The sequence below is a fragment of the Microtus oregoni genome, unplaced genomic scaffold (assembly GCF_018167655.1).
Source record: "Microtus oregoni isolate MIOR12 unplaced genomic scaffold, Mior012 000031F_ref0000149, whole genome shotgun sequence".
Taxonomy (NCBI): domain Eukaryota; kingdom Metazoa; phylum Chordata; class Mammalia; order Rodentia; family Cricetidae; genus Microtus; species Microtus oregoni.
In genome coordinates, this window is record NW_024543090.1 from 27,871,434 (window position 1) to 27,895,609 (window position 24,176).

At 40.0% G+C, this 24,176-nt stretch overlaps 1 protein-coding gene and 1 pseudogene across 9 annotated transcripts in view; both read right to left on the minus strand.

The window, feature by feature from the left end:
- Gabpb1 (GA binding protein transcription factor subunit beta 1) overlaps positions 1–24,176 on the minus strand; it is a 53,168-nt gene that overhangs the window by 9,077 nt on the left and 19,915 nt on the right. For 3 of the 9 annotated variants that reach the window (XM_041679081.1, XM_041679079.1, XM_041679082.1), the window contains exons 2-8: positions 21,133–21,240; positions 15,460–15,627; positions 13,959–14,153; positions 12,292–12,439; positions 11,900–12,013; positions 6,744–6,929; positions 1,577–1,692 (exon numbers count right to left, since the gene is read on the minus strand). In XM_041679081.1, coding sequence (XP_041535015.1) covers positions 1,577–1,692; positions 6,744–6,929; positions 11,900–12,013; positions 12,292–12,439; positions 13,959–14,153; positions 15,460–15,627; positions 21,133–21,240 — 1,035 coding nt within the window. Of the gene's footprint in view, positions 1–1,576; positions 1,693–6,743; positions 6,930–11,899; positions 12,014–12,291; positions 12,440–13,958; positions 14,154–15,459; positions 15,628–21,132; positions 21,241–21,421; positions 21,447–24,176 lie in introns of those variants that run through there. The other 6 variants (XM_041679083.1, XM_041679080.1, XM_041679085.1 and 3 more) reach the window with 6 other exon arrangements.
- Positions 16,739–17,366, minus strand: LOC121465723 (annotated as a pseudogene).

Here is a 24,176-nt window from a genome sequence, read left to right on the forward strand (position 1 = left end):
TGGCTCATCCGTTAAGTGCACTTGCCGCTCTTGCAGAAGACTTGGGTTCTGTTCCCAGCATTCACAAGGTGGCTCACAACCATGTTTAGCTCCAGTTTCAGGGTATCCAAAGACCCTGGCCTCTGCAGACACCAGGAACACATATGGTACACATACATACAAGCAAAACACTCATGCACATAAAATAAAGCTAATTAATTTTTAAAAAGTAAAAGATAAAAACAAGGTAGAGAGTGATTGAGACACCTATCAACCTCTGGCCTCCACACACACGCATACATATATACACCAATACGTACACACACAGACCACATACATACACAAGGGCATTTAGTGAGGACGAAATAAGATTCTGTTTAGTGAAGTAAGTTTTTAGTTTGTAAATCAGAACTGTCCTATAGGTACCACTTTAAATTTTGAGAAATAAAACATCACACCCAATATTAATATTTAAAATTTTACTAGATATCCTGGATAAACCACTAGCCATAGATTCTTTTGTGTAGATTTTAAGGCAGGCTTTATTTATAACTAGACTCTGTTTAGTCCGATACTTGTGATTATGCCCACAATGTACCTAATATATTTAATTTTTAATACATATGAGAATATACTCTGTCTTTAATATTAAAGAATTGTGTTGCCATTTACTTACCAAACAAAACAAACCCCTTTCTGTGATAACCAGAGCCATCGACAAGAACAGCTAAGCAATCATCAATTTTACACACAGATGTAGTAAAGGTAAAGAGGGTGCTGAATTTACCTGTTCTCATGAAAAGCCTAGAATGAAGTAATACTCATTTAAATTCCAACTCAGGAGAAAATAAAACCAAGACTCAAAGCTTACAGCTAGGTCAAGAGCTTGAATAGTTTCTAGTTCAAAGATGTTTCTATTGCATTTACTCTTCAAAGTTACTTAAGAATCATGCTTTGTGTGAGACACTATAAGTTCGGTAGATGGAATTTTATTTATAGTCATGTAAGAGAAAGCTAAGAGATCATGATTTGTTACACCAACACATGAGTTTGGGAGAGGAAAAAGGTAGGTGTTAACACCAGTCTAAATGAATCCAAGTTCTTCAAAGGACGTACTAGGAAAATAAACAATCATCTTTTGCACTTACAAACAAAATGTTTAGCAAACATCAACTTTCTGTAAGAGGATTTCCAGGCCCATCAGGGAGAAGCACTTTTGAAAGAAAAGAATTTTCCATATAAAAATGGTATCTTCCTCCAGTGACTTATGAGAATGGTATGGATGAGTTTAACAAAAAATAAGGAATGGAATCCAAGAACCAAAGACAGTACAAATGTTACCAGCATAACAAACTTTGTTACAAACAAATTCTCCACTCATTCATTCATTCATTCAATATTTATTTATTGAGGGCTTGCCATATGTATGAGGTCAAAAAGCTAAAACAAAATGATGACACTATGCACTTTCATTATTTATCAAAACATGGCCAGTAATAAATAAAAATGACAAATAATAATAATAACGATAAGAAGAAGAAGAAACAATTTATTTTGGATGACTGCAGCAAAACACACCGGGTAAAAGGCTCCTTACTTCAATTTCTGCAGATTCCACCCGGTTCTCAATTATTTCCAGACACTGTCTCTTAACTGGCGGCTCCTCACTGATGACAGTTTCTTCAGCAATGTCTGTTGCTGGTACTGTTAATACTAAAATGAAAAAGGTACACTTGTTACGTCACCCCAGACAACTAAGAGATAAAAAGTCTCAATACTGTTGGTGCTACTCGCCTGCAGCAAGCAGCCCCAGTCATTTCAAACATTGCTCTTGTATAAAGATGGCCTTATTGGCCACCTTCATGGTCTCTCTGAAGCCCACTTACTAAAGTAGCTACTGAGGGTAATCATATACATAATATACTCATCCACAGCTGAAAGGTCAAAATAATATTAAAGACACATATTTTAAGAGGTCTCAGGCACCTGCAAACATAATTCCTTTTACTAGTTTCTTGTGTATTATTCTCACAACAATTCATGTAAAAACAACAAGTATACATATACAGAGTACACTCTCAAACACACATGCATGGGATGCATATACAGAGTACACTCTCAAACACACATGCATCACTCTGTGTCTGCTTTTCCAGCTCCATTTAGATTTCCCTTTCTCAGCAGAGCTTTGCAATGCCTGCCAGTACTCTACCTGAACGCACACAATGGTGAACACTGTTCCTGCTTCCCTGCTGGACTAGTGGGCATTCTTTACGTTCTTAGTGTTTTCATAGAAAACATGGACCCTGGCAACATATTTGATAGCCAGGAAGAAAAATTTTAATTAGTTTTTAAGTCATGAGGGAAATTCCAGCCGTTTTCTAAGACTATCAGAACTTTTTGTCAAAGTGGGCATGGTGGGACACTCAGGAGGCAGAGGCAGGTGGATCTCTGTGAGTTCAAAGTCAGTCTGGTCTACAGAGTGAGACCTTGCCTCAAAAAATATGTAAATGTTTATTTTATTATCAAAACATGGCCAGCATTATGGCTCTACAGGTAAGGACACTTGCCACCAAGCCTGACGACTTGAATTCAATGCTGGGATCCACATGGAGGAAGAAAAGAATGGATTCCCTTCAGTTGTGCTGACTTCCACGTGTGCTGTGCTGCACACATTCTCCTCCCAACAAGTAATGGTAAATGCTTTGTAAATTTTTGTCAAAACATTAAAAACTGTCAGCAACAAAGGTAATGCATTTAAAAGTAGTGAAACTAGTATTAATTTAATTCAATGTACAGTAATTTAAAACATTAGAAATGGGACTTAGCAGTTAAGAGCATTGGCTGTTCTTTCAGGGGCCTAGGGCTCAGTTCCCAGCATCAACATGGCAGCTCACAACTGTTTATAACTACAGTTCCAAGGGATCTGACACCTTCTTGTGGCCTCCATGGGCACTGCATGTATGTAGCACACATAAATATATGTATAGAACCATGCTTACAAAAGTATTTAAAACATTAGCTGTGCTAAGAAAGTGTTATTTTATTTTATTAATAACAAATTATGTTTATAACAATTCAAGAATGGAGAAAAAATTGGTAGTGTCAGCCAGGCATGGTGGGGTGTGCCTTTATGGCTCTTATACAACTGAATAAAAAGCCTACAGCATAAAACTTTTCTTCTCTCTAATCTAGTAAAAAACAAAGCTTATCCCCTACTTAAAACAGTTTATGTTGTGTATTTTTGGCTTCTGGAGAAAGTTTTGCAGGTACTCTGACACCCCCTCTGTAATCAGGAAGCCTCTGTGGCAAGGGAGCAGTGTGTGTGGCAAAGCCTGCCTGGGCTCATGAAAGGTGGTGAACAGACAGTTTGTTGTGGCTTCCTTCAGTAACTTCAGTATAATGCTGATATTCACCATTCCTCTCCAAAGAGAATCTCAACTTCTTCTTCTTCTTTTTTTGTTTTTTTTTTTTTTTTTTTTGGTTTTTCGAGACAGGGTTTCTCTGTGGCTTTGGAGCCTGTCCTGGAACTAGCTCTGTAGACCAGGCTGGTCTCGAACTCACAGAGATCCGCCTGCCTCTGCCTCCCGAGTGCTGGGGTTAAAGGCATGCGCCACCATCTCCCGGCTGAATCTCAACTTCTTGATAAGGATGTGGATCATGGTCACATAATCTAGCTCAATGCAGACAGAGTAGTCACCTCCCAGCACATAAGATCTAGGGCCTCGGTGTGTGGAACAGCCTGCATGGCTGCCTACTAGTTCTCTTCTCTCATTTAGACATTCCTAGTGGACTTGCTGGGACAGCTTCCACACTATTCAGGAAGCTCTGCACTAACTGGCATGGGATGGTCATGCTCACAGTCAGGTGCCTTCTGTAACTGAAGCATTTACACCATGCTCAAAGCTGCCCTCATTCTCTATCTCCATTCTGTTCAGATGGTCAGTGACCATGATGCCGACTGGGACATTCACGGAAGTCACCTAGACTTCCCAACAGTCTATTTGCCTCTGACTGCTGCCACTACCAGAGTCAATCTACAAAACATCTAAAAGTGCTTAACTGATAGTACAGCAATGAGGTTAGACCATGGATATAAAGGTGACCCAGTGAGCTATAAGGGTCAAGTACCAACAGGTCTGATTACTTATCCATATTCCCCAAATGAAACAGACCACACTACTGTCAGATTCCTTCATAATTATTGGTTCCACACTGTCATACATATCTCCTCCCTAGAACAGCTATGCCAGAAGTAGGAGCCAAGAACTCGAGCAGTCCATTAAAGCCAACATTGCCTACAAAGAGTATGAACTCAAAGTCAAAAGCAATCAGTTCAGCTATGAGGTTATGGGCTGTTTGTTTGGGTTTTTTGCAATGGGGTAAAAGTTATAAAACTCTTGAATGGACATCCCTGAGGGAGAACGTTCCTGATGGCATTATACTCCAAAATGTAGCATAGTCTCTGAGATGTTGATCTTCAGTGTGTGGCTGAAGAAATAAGGGTGCCCAGGCATGTGACCCTCTTGCCCATATAGGCAGTCTGACCACAGTACAAGCACACCATGCTGCAAACAGTAAAATGGTTCCATAGCTTTGAAGTCTTCTTATTATTAACAGGAAAAACAATTTGATAGTTCTTTCTAATTATTATTGTTCATTGTCACATCAACTAATTTGGTAGAGAACTTCCCACAGAAGCTGAAGTGGCAAGTGACAAGTTTGCCACACTTAAAACTTGATTGTGCCTGGTTCCTGAACACCTCAAAGTGGTGTCTGTTTACCCGCCATATCAAACATCTGGCGCCCACATGTCCCTTCCTCCGCCTCTAATGGCAGCTAGTACTCACACACTGCCTTGAGACTGTCTGGGGAGAGTGGAGGTGCGCAGTCACACTTCAGACTGCAGATTCCTTTTCTAGGAAGCTGTCCTAGAGCCCGTGAGGCAGGAATCCCCTCCAGAACACAGTGTTTGTTTTTTTTTGTTTTTGTTTTTGTTTTTTCGAGACAGGGTTTCTCTGTGGCTTTGGAGCCTGTCCTGGAACTAGCTCTGTAGACCAGGCTGGTCTCGAACTCACAGAGATCCGCCTGCCTCTGCCTCCCGAGTGCTGGGATTAAAGGCGTGCGCCACCACCGCCCGGCTCAGAACACAGTGTTTGTGTGCATGCACAGGAACAAAACATACACACAGAACAGGATGCTGTGAGTCTCACCTGCCCTTCTGTAGCCTACTCTGAGGGGCGCATTCACTTCATGCGTATAAACAGACAATGAACCATCTGTACCAAACCTGTTTGTGTTCATACTCTTTCATGAAGCATGTACATATTCCTTTGGTGCTCTCAAAAAAATGTCTCTGCAGCCAAGTGGTTGTGGCGCTCACCTTTAAACCCAGCACTCAGGAGGCAGAGGCAAGCAGATCTTTATGAGTTCAAGGTCAGTCTAGTCTACAAGAGCTAATTCCAGGATAGGCTCCAAAGCTACAGAGAGAAACCCTGTCTCAAAAATACCAAAAAGTCTGACTTTGAAGCATTCCTCTTGGAGTTCTGTGCTGGTGGAGAGGAGACACTGGTCATGGTTCCACAGCTGTCCAGCGTGCTGCTGTGCCAAGACAATGGCACCCCAGTCACCTTGTTACCAGCAGACTGAGGTTTGCCAAGCTTGCATATGCCTACCTGTCTCATGTCCTCAGAATCATTTATAATGTGCTTTCTTTTCCAAACTCAACTAGGAATATAATCAGCATTTCCTGTTTTTTGTTGTTATTGTTATTATTGTTTGGTTGACTTTTTTCTTTTTGTTTTTTTTTTTTTTTTTTTTTTTTATATTTATTTATTTATTTATTATGTATACAATATTCTGTCTGTATGCCTGAAGGCCAGAAGAGGGCGCCAGACCTCTTTACAGATGGTTGTGAGCCACCATGTGGTTGCTGGGAATTGAACTCAGGACCTTTGGAAGAGCAGGCAATGCTCTTAACCACTGAGCCATCTCTCCAGCCCGACTTTTTTCTTTTTGAAATTCACTTAAATCAAAAATATGTTTCCTGATTACCCAACAGTGCCCAGTCGTATCTCAGGTGTCTCACTATGCTAGCATCCTAGGCTAAGATGCTCATTTGTGCAAACACTTTTTAAAGCAACAGTTCTATCTTTTAGGCTGTTGCTAGGAATATGGCTGATCTTAGGTATCACTGGAAAGACACGATAGCTCAAATGCACATGCTGGGCACAATTCTCTCCAGTTCTACTCAACACAGTCTGGACATGTGTATAGTACAGGCTTCTGGTCTTACAGACGAGCCTCTGCCATCTCAACAGCAGGAACATCCTCTTGCGCTTGTCTCCACACTTCCAGAGCTCAGCTTCCCAGCTTGCCACACTTCTCAAGCTCTATACCTACCAGAGATCTGGGCCACACCCTCAATTTGTACCGCTAGTAGTTTCTTTTCTTTGATGGCATTTTTTTAAAGTTCTCATTATATATGAATTGCATAAAACAGTCTAAAAATTGTCCAATTCTGAGTTATTTGTGTACTATTTGTAGCAATATTTCATTTTCCACACAGAATATTTTGAGGCTAATTCCACCTACTAAGTGCTCAAGTAAGCTAATTTAAATACTAGTCTAAGTAAATAAAATCAGGGAATTATATCCATTATAAAAGATTATATGAGTAAAATTCAGTGCATAAATAAGTGCTGTTTAAACAGTGTCCCGAGTATTGAATGCAAAGCAACTTCACCCAGACATCTAGTACTAACCTTGCTGTCCATCAGGCATGGTCACAATGATGGGCTGACCCATCCCACTGGTTGGAATGGAGTGCAAGTTTCCCAGTTGGATTCCATCTGTAACTATCGTGATGACTTGCTGACCCCCTGAGCTAACTACTTGCTGAATTGCACCATCGACAGATTCTGCGGTAACCACTTCCTCTGTGGCCACTACTAGAAGGGGAAAAGAAAGTAAAAATCATTCAATATGAATATAAATGCATTTTTTGTCTGTGTCTTTCATACTGGATAAGTTTACATGGTTTTTAAATGTCACTGCCAAAGGTAATATAGACGTCTATGTAAGTAGTTGACTGAAAGTTTTAAAATTTATAATTGAGTCCCAACCACCTTTTTATGACCGCATTTTAATAATCTTCACTCCTCTGTATCTTCTTCACATGAAGTTCAATATAAGATCACTGACTAATAACAAAGGTTACAGCTACTTAATGAAATGACGCAACTCCGCCAGGTGATGGTGCACACGCCCTTAATCCCAGCACTCAGGAGGCAGAGGTAGGTGTATCTCTGTGAGTTTGAGGTCAGCCTGGTCTACAGAGTTAGTTCCAGAGCCGCCAAGGCTACGCAGAGAAGCCCTGTATCAAAGACTCAACTCCAATGAGAACTTCATGATTTTACTCTAGACACATTTATGTATCAAGGGACATGCAGAACAAGCAGGAGTCCCTTTTGGACCAAGTGAGCAAAAACAGAGTTGGCACTGTATGGCAATGTGTAATTCAACTTTTGCACAACCAAGCCCCCAACTATGCTCTCAATAATTTCTAAGAGGTGCACAGAGAGTTCTGCTGACAGCTAGAAACTTTGCCTTTGGCATTGCCTAAGTAAAAGAAAACAAAATCTCATGTTGATATGTCAAAACTTCTTCCCCCCAGGCAATTCTACACTGAGCCCCAAAAATGTGTGCATAAAGCCATGCTAATTGGCACTCCTAAGAGCTTCACAGCAGAAACTGTGAGGTAAAACAAGAAACAACCACACACTCTTGGCAGTAAATAAACTGGGGCCATCATACAATGGAATACAACAAGGTCACTAGAATAACTACACCAGTCATGTGTAAAACATGGATGAAAGTAACAAAACATCTGTAAGTAATGAAAACATGTTCTACCCTCTACCCGCCTTCCTCTTATGAACTGAGGAAGATTCTCCTGGAGTGAACTTTATAAAATCTGTAATAACACGTTTAAGAGGGAGTGGAAAGGGTAAAGGTTTTAACGAAGAGTGACAATTAACTAACAGAGTCAAAGGGTCACAACACAAACCCAGAATACCCTAAAATGCAAACGAACTTTTGAGAGTTCTCGTTATTTTGTTTGCCCTAAGCAATAATTATGCTTTGTTAGCAAGCACACCAGACAATTTCAGGAAAAGAACCATGAGATAACACAGAGAGCACACAGGAGCAATACATCCAGCAGAATAACTATTCATGTTTCCAATGCACACCTACTGCTTTGATTTCTTTTAAACATCCATATAAAAAAGAAAGGCTCACTGGTTGAATACTAAGTAAAAGTACTACTATTTAAAAGCTGTAGCGTATGTAAGAAACTTCTGAGGTCACAACAGTCAAGGCTCAGCTCAAGAACTTTCATCTTTGCACTGTTAGCAATAACTGTCATTAAAATAATAAGTCCTACCTTTCATCTAAAAGGCTCTTTTAAGTTGTGTAATGATAAAGTATGTATGAAAAAAATTAAAAGGAAAACAATTATAAAAAGTACACATCCCAAACCTAGAGAACAATCTAATAGCCAAATGTTGGAATATGTAAGAAAAAACAACCTTAAAACTTTAGAAGATTGTAGACATAAAGTGTGTATGTGTGTGTGTGTGTGTGTGTACAAATTGGCTTAATAAAAGGTAACTGTAATATCATAAATATTCATTGATCTAATATAAAAGTCAAGCTATAATGAGGAGAGCCAAACAATGTCTGTGCCTTTGAGGTTAAATTACCATGCCATAAGCTGAATTAAGGCCAATAAGAAAACATTCCCTGAAAACTACCAAGACTTCTGAACACTTTTATGTAGAAATATTTACATGAAACAAAAACTACATTACAGAAAAATATAACATTTTGAAGGCAGACTCCTATAATCTAACCTGAAATTAAGAACAAAGAAAAGTAAAACTAAAAAGACTCACATGACCCAGTAACTCATTCCTAAGTTTCATTACCCTATTCTGGAATAGACCAAAAATATAATGCATAAAAATTTCCTGATAGGGCTGGAGAGATGGCTCAGCGGTTAAGAGCATTGCCTGCTCTTCCAAAGGTCCTGAGTTCAATTCCCAGCAACCACATGGTGGCTCACAACCATCTGGAATGAGGTCTGGTGCCCTCTTCTGGCCTGCAGACATACAGACAGACAGAATATTGTATACATAATAAATAAATAAATATTTAAAAAAAAAAATTTCCTGATAAAAACTTTACTTTGAGAAAGAGAATTTTCAATGGCCACTAGACCCTTTATATCTTTCAAATACATCTAACAATTACAAATTTTTAAATAGAAAATGAGGGGAACTCATAGATTTCTATTTAATCAAGGTATTATGTAACTGGGCCACAGAGAAGAATACAGAAAGCAAAGAAAAGTCATAGGACTACAGGCTAGGGCTACAAAACAAAGGCTTTCTGAAAAGCCACTGGGGTGGTGTGTGTGGCACACGTGTGTGTACATGTGTGTGCAAGCCACGGAGGAGTCAGGGCAGGCTGTGAGGTATCTTCCTCTACAGCTGGTCATCTTACTAGCGAAAAACAGGGAGTCCCACTCAGCACAACTTCACCCTTTTGGCTGGCAAGCCAGCTCTTTGGAGCTACCTATCTCTGCCCTCCCCATGCTTGAATTACGGGCGCATGCAGCCATCCTGGGCTTTCCATCTGGGAGCTGAGGCTTCAAACTCAGGTCCTCATGTTTGAACAGCAAGCACTCTTTACCCAAGAAGGCAGTCTATAAAAAGGTATTTTACACTAAACCCTCCACCTCAAAAGGCTGAGCATGTGCCAACCGCGTCCCAAGACTGGATCTCTTTCATTGGTGTGCATCGCAGTGATGCATCGACCTGGGCTTGTGCTGCAGTCGCATTCCCTAATATCCCCACCCCAGCTCGCCCAAGTCTTCAGCATGACAGAGCACTGAAATGAAGTCTCCACATTTAAACCAACAATGAAAGTTTTCTTTCTCCCCTTTTCACTGGTGCCAGGGCCTCACGCACAGTGAACACACATACTCTCTCTAAGCTGCTACTGTTAGCCCTGAAACCGGCTGTCTTTGATGGCTTCTGCAAACCTAAGTACTAACTAAAAAATGCAGCATGTCAAAACGGTGATGCTTGTGGATGCTAATGGCCAGAAGTAATTTACAAAAATCTTAAGACCTGCCAAGAATCAGGATAACACATATATGTTTTTATAAAGTAGCCAAAGAAAATGGGAAAAGGGTAAGATTTTTCTCTTTTCCAAGTGAAAAGAAATTCATTTATGTCCACATTAAATCTTTATGGTAAAAAACTCAATGACACCCTAAATAAAATTTGGAAAAGAATGAATTGAAGGTTATTCTTTACTCTTACAAGCAAATATGATCCAAATGATCATTTAAACTACAGTTAGAATAACATTTCTCAAGGTTTGGGGGACTGTGCATGTCTTTACTTTTCTTAAGGCACAGTATCACCTAGGCTGACTTTGAACTTGTCATTCTGTCTTAGTTCTTGAGCAGCTAAGACTATTGGCAGGCACTATGGTACCTGACTACTTCAAGATTTCCCTAAAATTTCCAAATTAAAAGAATAATTTATTTACACAATAACTAAAAGACAATGTGAGGAGAGTATAAAAACAAATCAGGTTGGAACCAACTACCTGTCAATATTTCATGTCATCATCTGAACACAGCTAAACCAACACTCTACCCCACCCCTTTGAGACAGGGTCTCACTATGTAGCCCTGCATGGCCTCATGGAACTCATAGAGATCTGCCTGCCTCTGTCTCCTGAGTGCTTGGATTATAATTGGGTGCTACCAAGTCCAGAACATGGGGCACAGCTAACCTTTCTTTTTTTCCTTTTGGTTTTTTTTGGGTTTTCAAAACAGGGTTTCTCTGTGTAACAGTCCTGGCTGTCCTGGAACTAGCTATGAAGACCAGGTAGACCTCAAACTCACAGAGATCCACCTGCCTCTGGCTCCTGAGTGCTGGGATTAAAGGCGTGCGCCACCACCGCGCGGCCCAGCTAGCCCTTTTAAGAGTGGTTTTTATACTGTTTCAGTCGTTAAGATTTTTCTAATAGTCTTATCTGATACTGCCAAAACTAAATTTATAAAAATGCAAATTCATATTTATCTACTCTATGTAAACAAGTCAAAAATGGCAAAAACCGAGGTCCAAAATGGGCAAGCACATGTTTTATGTGACCCATACAAGTACGCTTTTCATTTTGTTACTAAAATTTAGCACTTCTTATGCATTTATTCTCTTGGTGTTGTCTTCTCTTGTTTCTTTGAGACCGTATCATACTGTGTAGCCCAGGCTGAAACAGAACTTATAATTCCCCCTGCCTCAGCCTGAGATGCTGGGATTACAGGAGTACAGACCATGCCTGGTTTAATTTTTTTTTTTAAAAGAAAAACATCTGGATTTTTTTCTAGTTTCCCATGTAAACACAGGTTCTAGCAGGATGGGACACATTACCACACTCAGGGCGAGCCAAGCAATGGATGCCCACCCTACTTCACATTAGCTGAGAAGAACTCCCCCACCCCAGTCCTCTGTCACCCTGTACCTCTTACTTTCTTACTATTTTTAATAAAAATGGGATCAGGATATTGAATCACACTGGTGGCTAATACAAAAATAAACATAAGAAGTACCAACTTTAATTAATAAGAAATAAGACAGTAACAAGAAATGTACCAACTAATTCTGAACAAACCGCAGAGGTAAACACAAACTGTAAGCAAAGACTCTTGAAGAAAACAAGATAGTCTACTAAATCATGAAGCGGTTTCTGAACAGGATTCAAACAGCACTAAGCACAGAGGAAAACCCTGACAAAGTGGACTATGAAAAGGTCAGTGCACAGATGTGACTTGTTCTCTAACCTGGAGTTTCTGAAGAATTGGACAATGGGGCAGACGCCTCCGCTAAGGCAGCTAATGTAGCTAATACTGACGTAGAGGAGTTCCCAAACTGAACAGCAGACACTCCTGTTTCATCTAGAAGAAAAGAAAAGAGAATTTACATCAGGTGCTTACCCCAGTGCATCCTGCTCATCTACGTCCACTCAAGTCTTCACTAACGCTGGACAGCATCGGTGCTGCAATGCTGTCACACACTGTAAGACTGCCTTTCTTCAGATTCATCTACCTCAGAAGGATGGGGACCGGGAGAGCAGATGTTATTCTTACCCTCATTGTCCAACAGTCCTTCCTCAAACTGATGATACCTACTAATGTTTAACATCCTAACAGCTGTCCTACATGCATCTCAATACCTGTTGCCTTGGATGAACTTTCTGAAGATACCAGACCTGTTAGGTTCACCACCCCTCCAGGTCCGATGATGAACTGTGGGGTGGCAGTGTGTATTGTCACAGTGTCAGGGCTCTCCGGGTTGGTGTTGATTTGGTTCTGCATAGCAATCTAGGGAACAAATTATCACAATACTTTCAGAATTACAGGCAGCACATGTGGGACAGGCTTTCAATGCAGTACATAATACACATATGAAGAAGCAGTCTCAGAAGAGTCACACAATTCAATGGGAAGACTTGCTAATGAAGCACCGGGAGTACAGCTCTAAGGATAGGTGTGAATTCACATCCTATAGCCTTCTGTTGAGTGACAGCAAACCCCACCAGAGGAGAAATTAGTATCTGAAAGGTGCTTACAGAACACAGAAAAGCTACACATTGAAAGGTAGTCTACTGTTCTGTCAAATTAAATTATTTCTACCACACTAGGCAATATATAACATATCAAAATATGACCTTCCCATTTAATTGTTCTCAATCTTTAAATCTCAACCCTTAAACTGTATTCCTAGATATGAAAGATGAGAAGAGTCAACGTAAAACTCATAATTTCCCAGCACACAGCACATCTCATAAGTTGTGGAGTTCAATGAAGTCAGGTGATCTTAGAGAGTTCTACTGAGAACAGAACAAGAAGACAAGCAAGAAGAAATCCTGCAAACACAACTATGTCTATAATAGTTGTTTTGTTTTTACAGAGGGTGAAAAAAAAGAAAGAAAGAAACCAGAATAACAGACTGTATCACAAAACCTTGGCAAAGTTTTGTCATTTTCAGTCAGGTGTGTCTGCCTTGGTACCTACTGCTTGTGCCACTGGAAGTGTCAGCCCTATCGAGGGGCTGAGGGAAAAGACAGGGTTAGTTAGAAGGAGGAGCTGCCTAGGGAAATTCCCAAAAGCTGCACCATGAGAAAAAGGATGTAAAGGGGAAGGGGTTATCTGAACATGAATCAAACCCAACTGGGAATCACTTCAGCCTTTTAACTAAAGTAAACCTTTTCATCCACATCCCTGGACAGCTAAGCCCAGACAAATAAAAGCCCTGCATAGTGAGACATACCAGCTTGCTAGATCCCAACTTACATTTTAAAACATTTACACATACTAATGTTAGACAAAGTAGATTTAAAATAAAGAGGGGGTCAGGATAGTTCAGTGAATAAAGGAACTTGCCAGAGAAGCTTGAAGACCTTAGTTCAGTCCCCAGAACCCACGTGAAGATGGAGATGACTCCGGGTACCCTCTAACCACCCTACACCTGCCCCACACATGCATAATCAATTTTAATTGTTTAAACAGACAAAATAGATTATAAAAAAGACTGTATCACTTATCGAAGGAACATTAATTCCTGAGTCTTTATAAAGTAGTTTACAACTGATTTGGTAAAACATGATATCCAAATGTGTGACAAAATAATGGAAATGTCTAGGAGGGGAGTTCAGAAACTGAAAACACAGACGGTCAGCGCCTCATCTAACTCTCTAGAGTACAAACAGTAATGAACAGAGAGGAAGTGGAGAGAACAAGGCCATTCAAAAGAACTGAATCCAACAGGAGAAGCTACAAGACAAAGAGCATCCATCTGTAAGCTGCCTTTCATGTTTTCTTAAACTCAAAGCCAAGTTACCTGTAATATCTCTGCTAAATCTTCATTTCCATTGTCTATTGAAATATCAAATGCAGTTTTACAAAATTTACTCTGCGTGTGTACATCAGCACCATATTTGATTAAAAGTTCCACCACCTCTTGATGATTATGTTCTGTTGCCCAATGCAGAGCTGTCATCTTTAACATATCCTTTGCATTGACGTCAGCACCATGCTAAAAAATATTTCAAAATCAGTAATATTTCAAGATATGAAATATAAAGAATCCCTGATATGAGAATATCAGCCACAATGCTTCTACACAAGAAAAAGGACCATTAATTTTGGGGGAGTGTTAATATATGTTATTAATATATGTTAGCACTCATCAATTATCTGTGACCTAATCATTTTTCTACCATGATGGTTTTCCTAACTACTTTCCTTTCTTGAAATAAGACAATTAAGATTTTGCTACTCAACTAGGGGCACAACGGGCTGGAATGGCCTTACAGGTGAACGGCAGCGCTGAGTTTTTCTCCGGAACACTTTAATGGTTTATGGTGAGTAATCCTCTCATCCCTCACAATTAAATATACCCTTTGCTTTCAAAACAAGCACAACCCAAGGAGTCAAAAGGAAGCTGTCTGAGGCAGTGTCTGACATGTCAGGAAGGAATGGCTGGCTATTCAGCAAACTTCAGCTCGTCAGGCACAGGTGCGCTTTGTGTAAACAAGCCCTGGAGCTCAGTAACAAACAGAATATGAAACATCCCAGCAATGATTTCTACTCTGCTCTCATGTTGAAATGATAATGTTTTAAACACAATAAATTAAATATTAAAATGACTTTTTACTTTTTTTGTTTTGTTTTTGTTTTTTCAAAACAGGGTTTCTCTGCATAGCTTTGGAGCCTGTCCTGAAATTCACTCTGTAGACCAGGCTGGCCTCGAACTCAAAGAATTGCCTACATCTGTCTTCCAAGTGCTGGGGTTAAAGGCACATACCACCACTGCCCAGTGAATTTTTATTTTTTGATGTGGCTTTAAAAATACCTAGGATTACATGTAATTTGTCCTCTAGAGTTCCTTGTATTTCTTTCACATGGGTTCGTCTATGGGTTAGGATGAAAAGGGTTAAGAATAAAGGCTGTCACTCTGTCTGAGAATCTTCTGTGTAACCTGAAGATAATTTAATTAGATTTTGGATGACTAAAGATAATTTAATTACTTATTAATCTGCCTGCTAGTCATCCAAGACTATTCTTCCCTGCATAGGATTCTAAATGAATTAAGTTCTTCACCCAAAGGACTGACTTTCAATAGCTGGCAATTAACTGAGAATACACCTACAGGAAGATTTTTTCCCTACAAAGAAAACTTTAAGGCAATATTCATTTGACAGACTTATACACATCAATAACAAATGCTCTATCACACAGAAAACAAAAAGTATGCACTTAATAAAACTTTTCCCTTTTTTCATCTTACAAAGTGTGTATAGGGTTTGGATTCAAAATCTAAGTCCAAAAAGAAGACCTACCTTTAGCAAAACCTCCACTATGCTGGCGTGGCCCTCGGAGGCTGCCATGTGCAACGGGGTCCGGTCCACTTTGGTCCTGGCATCCCTACTTACACCGGCTCGGAGAAGTACCTCTGTGGTAGAGTAATGCCCATACTGTGCGGCCAGATGAAGTGGAGAAGTTCCCAACTATAACATAGGAACACATGCATACACATGCACAAAAGAGAAATTCCAGGTTTAGCTGCTTTTAATATACTTCTACTATAAACTCTATTTTTAAACAGTGATGCATATTACATTGTGTATTTGAATTACTATGTAATTCACACATCAAAAGAAATCACTCAACTCAGGCTTATCTTCACAAGCCCTCAAGAGGTCCCACACGTGCATTAGTGGGGAAAGGTCAGTGGTCCCTTTCCCTTTCTCTACAGTTAGACAAACTTGAGATTCTGCCTCAGCCTCCTAGCTCTTTATTACTAACAGAAAAACAACCTTAATTAATTTTATTAAAAATTAGAGCTAATTATGACCTGAGAATTAAGAAGAGATTCATATCTCATATCAGAGGGGTATATCTAGATAGGTGAAGCTTAGGTTACATTATATTACATGCACTAAGAAGCACAGAAAAGCCCACTAATTGCAATTGCCAGTCAATGACGTTAAAAAAGCTATTTCACCAGAACATGAACTTTGCCAGGCTGTCATTATTAGATAGCAACTGTTTTAATTTTTTTTATTTGTTTTAGATTTACTAATTTTACTTTATATGCATGAATGTTTTGCCTAAATGCATGAATGTGCCATAACCCCTAGAAATGAAGTTATAGATGGCTATGAGCCAACAAGTGGGTACACAAAACTGAACCCAGATCCTCTGCAAGAGCAACAAGAGTACTTAACCACTGAGTCATTTCTCCAAGCAATCACTTTCTATGGACCACAGTGTTCTAAGACCTTCGTTTACTGGCTTCATAGCTCAGGCACTATTATTACCTTGATACGTATGGCAGTAAAGGAACCTGAAGTGCAGGGAGGTCACCAATTTGCCTAAAGCCACACAAGTGACATAATACAAAGCAAACCTTAGAAATAATTATTTTATTACAACAAAAAAATCACTTATTTTAATAGAGGTTTTAACAGACCCTCACAGATCAAAGGTGAGATTGCTGAATAATCCTTTTTTCATGCTTTATTGTATTTTTTTAAAAAAACAATACAAATGTTTTATTTAATAGTCGCAGGTCATCATGGGCGCCAAGTGGTGGATACTCAGGACCCAGCAGGAAGGTCAGCGTAACCTCTGAGCCTCCCTTTCTGATTCCAATAGGGTGAGCTAATCTCCCTCTCGAACGGGACCTTTGACGTTTCGGATGATGGAGCGGCTGGTGTCATCCATGAATTCCACACGCACCTGTAGCATGAGCTGCGGGCCTGCTTTTCGTCCCACCCGGCTCTCGCAGGGCTAGCTTTACACCAGAAATAACAACACACAAATTGTATTCTTTTAAACACTGTTTGGCCCATTAACTCTAGCCCTTACAGGCTAATTCTCATATCCCTATCAGCCATCTCTAATGAACTGTGTAGCACCGGTCTTACCGGGAAAGATTCAGCATGTCTGACCTGGCGGCTTGCTTCATCGCGTGCATCTGCCTCAGAGAACAGAGCTATCGCATCTGCCAGGGAGAGGGGAGCTTGTCGTCTCTGAGCTCACTTCCTCTTCCTCCCAGCATTCTGTTCTGTTTACTCCACCCACCTATGTTCTAACCAATAAAATGAGCCAAGGCAGTTTCTTTATTTTTTAACCAATGACCTTCCTCCATCACGCACCTGCGTGCATTGTCCCTGAGACCGGTCCTGCCCAGCACTTTGGTTACCCTAGCGAGCTTGATGGGCAGCACGCAACTCATGTCCATGATGGCAGCGATCAGGCGAAGAGCACTTTATTGTATTTTTATATAACTGGCCTTTTCTCCACTCTCATATTCTATATTTAATGAAAACCTTTAACAGTACACCGAACAACCACTGAGACTTACTCAGTAAGGTACTGAGGTCTACTTTATATTTCTATTGTTATTCTTTTTTTTATTTATTTATTTTTTTAAAGATTTATTTATTATATATACAACATTCTGCCTCCGTGTGTGCCCACACGCCAGAAGAGGGCGCCAGATCTCATTACAGATGGTTGTGAGCCACCATATAGTTGCTGGGAATTGAACTCAGGACCTCTGGAAGAGCAGCCTGTGCTCTTAACCACTGAGCCACCTCTCCAGCCCCTCTATTGTTATTCTTAATATTTTTCCTTTTTGGTTCACATGCAAAAAAATATGTAACATGCATACTTACATACAATTTCAAGAATAGTTAATGTCTGTAAAGTCAACACCAGAGTCTGGAAGGATAACCTGTCTAGTAATTTTAAGTCCTCCTACAGGTTGTTCTCCGATCATAATAAGCCCTTCCTTAGTCGGATAAATGCTACTCAAAAAAGAATTGGTTCTGGTATGTATCTGTGTGGTATAGTTCTAGGGATCCAAACCAAGGCCCTCATACTTAAATGGCAAGCATTTTACACACTAAGCCATCTCCCTAGACCCTACTCAGAACTTTCTGACAAGCATTGTTTTTATTTTTATCAACTACATATCCTTAAATGGTACAGTCTGATTCTTTACTAGAATCCTACCACGTGTACTTCTGATTTTTCAACTTAATATTATGTTTACAAAATGTTAATGGGCATAAATATAGTACACTAACTTGCTCTACAACATTCCACTCCATGAAAAAGCTGTAGACTAATCAACCAACCAATGATCACTGCTTTGTTATTATAAACAATTCTGCTACAGAGGATCTTCTAGTAATTTAAGCACATAACCAAGATTTTATTCAATATTCTAGTTCAACTGATACAAACGGCATATACATATTAAAATTTACTAAACACTGTCAAACTGTCCTCCAAAATGGCGACATCAATTCACCTTTGTACCATCTCGTCACTGATGCTGGCCCTACTTTTTATTCACTGGCAGTTGACCCCCATTTCATGTCTACCGGCCATCCTAACTTTATCTTGGTGAAGTGCTACTCTAAGTCATCTGTCGGTTCATTCCTGACCCACAGGAACTCCTTATATACATACAGTGAACACTAATTCTTATTTACAATCCTTCTTCCTAGATGTACTACAGCACATATTTTTAAAAGAAATTATTTATCTTGTGTGTATGAATGTCTGCATATATGTCTGCACTGTATGTATGCAATGCCTGTTGAGTTCAGAAGAATCCTCTGGAACTGAAGTTTCAGGCAGTCATGAGCTGCCATCTAAGTGCTGAGCAATGAACCCAGGTCCTCCTCAAGGGCAACAAGTGTTCTCAACCAAAGACAGCTCTCCAGCCTCATGGGCACACATTCTCAACAAGCTGACTGCTATAAATTTGTGGGTACTTATCAATTCTGGAAATTCTAGGCAACTGGACTTCAATCCACACTCATTTTGTGGGTCTACTAATACTGATGAGCGCTGGGCTGTTTACAGCTTTGTTGCCATGGAAAATGTTTATTCTGTGGGTCACGGTGTCTCTCACCACTCCTGATATCACATTCTGTGTGTCCACAGTACACGCTGGGCTTCCTACCATCGGCTCTAACTTGTCTGCAGTTGTCTCTCACGAGTTACTGAACTCTTCAGTCCTCAGCAGGACTGTCGGGTTGTTTCAGTAAGACATTCCAGCTGCTTTGTGTTTCGGTGTTACTTACTCAACTGTTTGCTTCCTTGCAATTTCAATAGTAGATATAAAGTTGGAATTTAAAAAAATAGGCTTCTCAGGGGACAATCATTTGCCTCTGCCAGGGCCCTGAGCACAAAGGAACTGTACATTCACTCCTCAGCCGAGTTTCTCGGGGACACAGGTGTTTGACTTCAAATGCACAAGACATGGCTTGTGACCCCAAACTCCCTTCAATAAACTTTTTTTGTTTGTTTGTTTTTTGTTTTTCGAGACAGGGTTTCTCTGTAGCTTTGGAGCCTGTCCTGGAACTCCCTTTGTAGACCAGGCTGGCCTCGAACTCACAGAGATCCGCCTGCCTCTGCCTCCCAAGTGCTGGGATTAAAGGCGTGCGCCACTACCGCCCGGCTCAACAAACTTTTCTTGCTCTCCCTCAACGCTGGTTAATATCGGGCCATTTATTTGCAGTGCCCCACACAAGAGCAGGGAGAAGAGGTGGGAAGAAATGGGGGTATTCTGAGATAGCCTGAATGCTGCAAGTGCAGTTCTTGGAACTGCCCCCCAGAATTAGCCCGAGCACTCCCAGACAGCATGGGGTGTCTTCGGTACCCCATGCTGGTGAGCGGGGGAACCAGCAAGGAAACTAAATTCAGCAAAAGTTCTTAGAGAATGAATTCTCTGGATTCCAGGTTACTGAATGTGTTTTGGGTTCACTCTTTGTTCTCAGGAAAGCACTCAAGATTTCCTTGAAAATATTTAGTGAAATATTTTCTTAATTTCTGATACAGACAAATGCTGCATCTTACCTGATACAGATAAATGCTTAAATACTTATAGAGGAATTCCTGGGACTTGCTTTAAAATAACACAAAGGAAGTTCATGGAGGAACGAGGCTTACCATGATTTGGTGGATTTTGAAGTTAGATGCAGGAATTGATGTTTTTATAAAATTTTCCAAAACAGACAAAGCATTTATTTTACATGAAAATTTTAAAAAGAACAAGGAAAAATACAAAAAAAATTAAAAACCAGAATTTCCTTGTTATCAACGATTAGGTTAATGCAGATTCCCAACCTTCCATGCTCCTAAGACCTCACTCTCAGAAATGAACAGGTGTCTTCTTCCTTCTCCTTACTGCCTCCTACACTGCACCAAACTCCTCTTTCCTTTCCTTTCCTTTCCTTTCCTTTCCTCCTATTCGGTTGGTCTCTCTCTCTCTGACAGGGTCTCACTATGAAGCTTTGGCTATCCTTGGAATTCACTACACAGATCCACGTGCCTCTGCCTCCCTAGTCACATTTCTTACAGTTTCTCAAGCAGCAACAGAAAGGCAAGCTTCTTTTTTCAGGAGCAGTTAAATCACCATCTTCACATTGTGAATTATCGATTCTCTCCCTGTTAATTATATTATCTTTGAATTGAATCCAAGCAGCTATATGTGTAATCACACCAAACTAGTATAGTTCAAAGTCTTTAAAACAAAACAAGCTTTATTCATAGATATTGATTGGATAAGACTATTATCAAGAAAACAATATGAGCAATGTGTTCATTGAAAAGACAATTCAATTAGGAACTGGAGAAATGGCTTGGCCATTGAGAGTATGCACTTCTCTTCGAGGACCCAGTTTCAGTTTCTAGCACTCATGTCCGGTAACTAACAACTGCCTGTAACTCAGCTCCAGGGGACCCAACACCTCTAACTTCACTTCACAGACACCTGCAGTTACATGAACATGTCCGTACACATAAAAAATTAAATATTATAATATAGCCTAAAAGATAGCTATAATTATAAAATCTGAACAAATAACCCCCCAAAGTGAGTATGTGTATATCATTTACAAGCATAAACACCGGCTAAACTTTTATCTGGGAAGAAGGGAGGAGAAGCAGAGGAAGAGGAAGAAAAAAAGCAACATTAAATCACTCTTTACCCAGTCTGTAGTAAAAGGAGCTCCATTTGCCATCAAAATACGAACTTCATCATCTTGACCTGCTCGTGCCGCTTCTAACAGCTTCTTCCCCAAATCTACCAGGGACATCTGGATGAAACACATGAACTGACATCAGCATCTCCATTATATACTGTGAAATGACTCCCCCTCATTCCTAATTCTCAGTTATCCCTTCAAATGTGCTATGGCTAATCTAAAACTAAAGATCACACAAAATAATTTATATTTTAATTCTTAAAATACATCTCTTTTCTCACTAAGTTTTTACCTGAGTAGAACTGGTTTAAATTCTTCACATATGGCCAGTAAATGACAGACGATGTAAAGCAGCAGGCACAGTGAGCCTAAGAATTAAAAGTGGCGTCTAATTTTTTTGGAGCCTGATGACTCCATACAGCTAAAGTATGAGCTATTGTCTCCCTACCCTTTTCTAAAACAGTGAGTGTGCTCAAATTCTAAAACGCAGGCCTTCTGATCGGGAAACACAGTGCACACCTATGTCTTCATACTCTACACATGTACTAAAAAGAAGTTGGGCGGTGGCGGCGCATGCTTTAATCCAGCACTCGGGAAGCAGAGGCAGGTGGATCTCTGTGAGTTTGAGACCAGCCTGGTCTACAAGAGCTAATTCCAGGACAGGCTCCAAAGCTACAGAGAAACCCTGCCTCAAAAACAAAAACAACAAAAAAGTACTAAAAAGGGAGTTGGATGGTCTTCTGGGGAGGACATGTGTCTCACAATAAATCTACAGAGATTTTATCTTGAATTCAAAAATTCTCTAAAGACTAATGTCCCAGTCAAGGGAGGGAGAAGGAGGAGGAGGCAGGGAAGATAAACAGACAGATGTGTCAGAAAAGGCCAAGACAGGAATCCATAGGTGAACAAAGACATGAACTGGTCAGAGGAGTTCATATTCTAGAGCCGGTCATTCTGAGGAGTGACCAGAAGCTTATTCTTTGATACTGTAGAATACGCTCTGGAAAGAGAAGTGAGAAAACTGTAGTTCTCTGAGGCAAATCTTTTGAGATTTAGTAAGAAAAAGATGTGGCTGGGATTCAAATTTGTCTACAACAGAATACACTCACGAGGTAAAACGTCATAAATGAGAAATGAACCACAGGGCAGGAGTGACTTATGCCAACAGCCACCGCTCAGGAAGAACACATGTGACAGTGACAGAGCTTGGAATGGTATTTCTTCCAGGAAGGGATAAAATATGCTATATACTCAGAAGAAACACTAGGAGGTACAAAAGAGGTAGCTACAAGAAAATCTAAGTTCTGGAAAGAACTATGCCCAATTATTCTATATTTTAGTAGATCCTGTAATGTAAGAGCATTCATGCCAAACCCAGGAATAACCACAGAAAACCTTGAACACTAGGTGGTGTGCACAGATGAGATTTCTTAGTTGTTTTTTGTGCAACAATAAAAGAATTCATAACCTATTCTGTGGTAAAGAATGAGAAAGCTGACATATGCAGTTGTCAGCTTCTAGTTTTGACCTTCTAGTTTTCTTTCCCTTCCCCCCTCCCATTTTTCTCAGTAACCCAAGGTCTTTAATCCCTGCAAACACACAGAACGTCTTATCTCTGACAGAGGTCTTTCCCTCAGAGACCACGCAGAAGCTTAACAGTAAACATCACCATCACACTCAAAAGGCAGTGGAAACTTAAGCAGTGCTATTAAAGACAACATAATCTTTTTTTTGTTTTGTTTTTTTTGTTTTTTTTTTTGTTTTTCGAGACAGGGTTTCTCCGTAGCTTTTGGTTCCTGTCCTGGAACTAGCTCTTGTAGACCAGGCTGGCCTCGAAATCACAGAGATCCACCTGCCTCTGCCTCCCGAGTGCTGGGATTAAAGGCGTGCGCCACCACCGCCCGGCTTGACAACATAATCTTTAAAAGAGAAAGGAAAAGTTGATCCCTTTCCTATAGATGTATAGCAAACTCCAAACTATTGAACACAGTATCTATACTATAGATAAGCCAAATTTCACTTAAATCTGTCTCTAAAATAAAAACTATCTTTCAAATAAACATTGTTAACGTTGCATACAATGTAAACCCTTTACAGTGTTTATACAGCCAGGTATGTATTTGGCAAACAGTGCCAGACAGAGACACATCTGGAGCACATCTACAACATGCTACACGAGATTTTTCTCATTCTGAAATTAGTCTGTCTGCTCTTTTCATCTTGATTTGTATACATTCTGGATAGCAGGCCCTTTGTCAAATATAAAATTATCAATAACTCCTTTTCAAATCCTGACTTCTTTACCCTCTATTCTATTTTCTTTGATATCGCATACTATCTTCTATGCATAAGTAACTTAAGTTTTATATAAAAAATGTGATACTTCTACATATTCAAAAATAAAAAGTCAGTCTTGGTGACACATATCCCTGTCTATAACCCAGCACTCAATGAAGTGGAGGCAGGAGAATCTTGAGTTTGAAGACATTTATTAGTATATTTATAATATGTTCATACCTGTACTACATAGCAAGACCTTGGCTCAGCAAGCAAAAACACGCAAGCAAAGAAAAAATAAAATCATTAACAGAAGATGTATGCTTAGCACCAAAGATAACTAGCGTATGCTAACTTTTAATTATGTAAGAGGTCTAACTCAACAAGTCAGGGTAGAAGCACCTGGAGCACTCACGGTTCACTGACCTGCAGACTCTGGACTCTGTCCAAGGTCCAGTCTAGCCTTTACCAAGATGTCGGTTCTGGTATGGGGGATTCTGAAACCTCAGACTAATAGAATTCTCTTTTAGTCGGTATTGTCCTCCTTAATTTCAACTCATCTAAAAAATCCTTTAGAGCCAAGAGATAGTGGCATACGCCTTCAATCCTAGCACTCAGGAGGTAGAGGCAGGTTGATCTCTGAGTCAAGGCCAGGCTGGTCTACAGATGGTGTTTCAGGGCAGTCAGGGAAAAGCCATCTCCGAAAAAACAAACAAACAAAAGTTAAATGCTTTATAGTCTGGGCTGGAATCAAAATATTCTGATTTTTA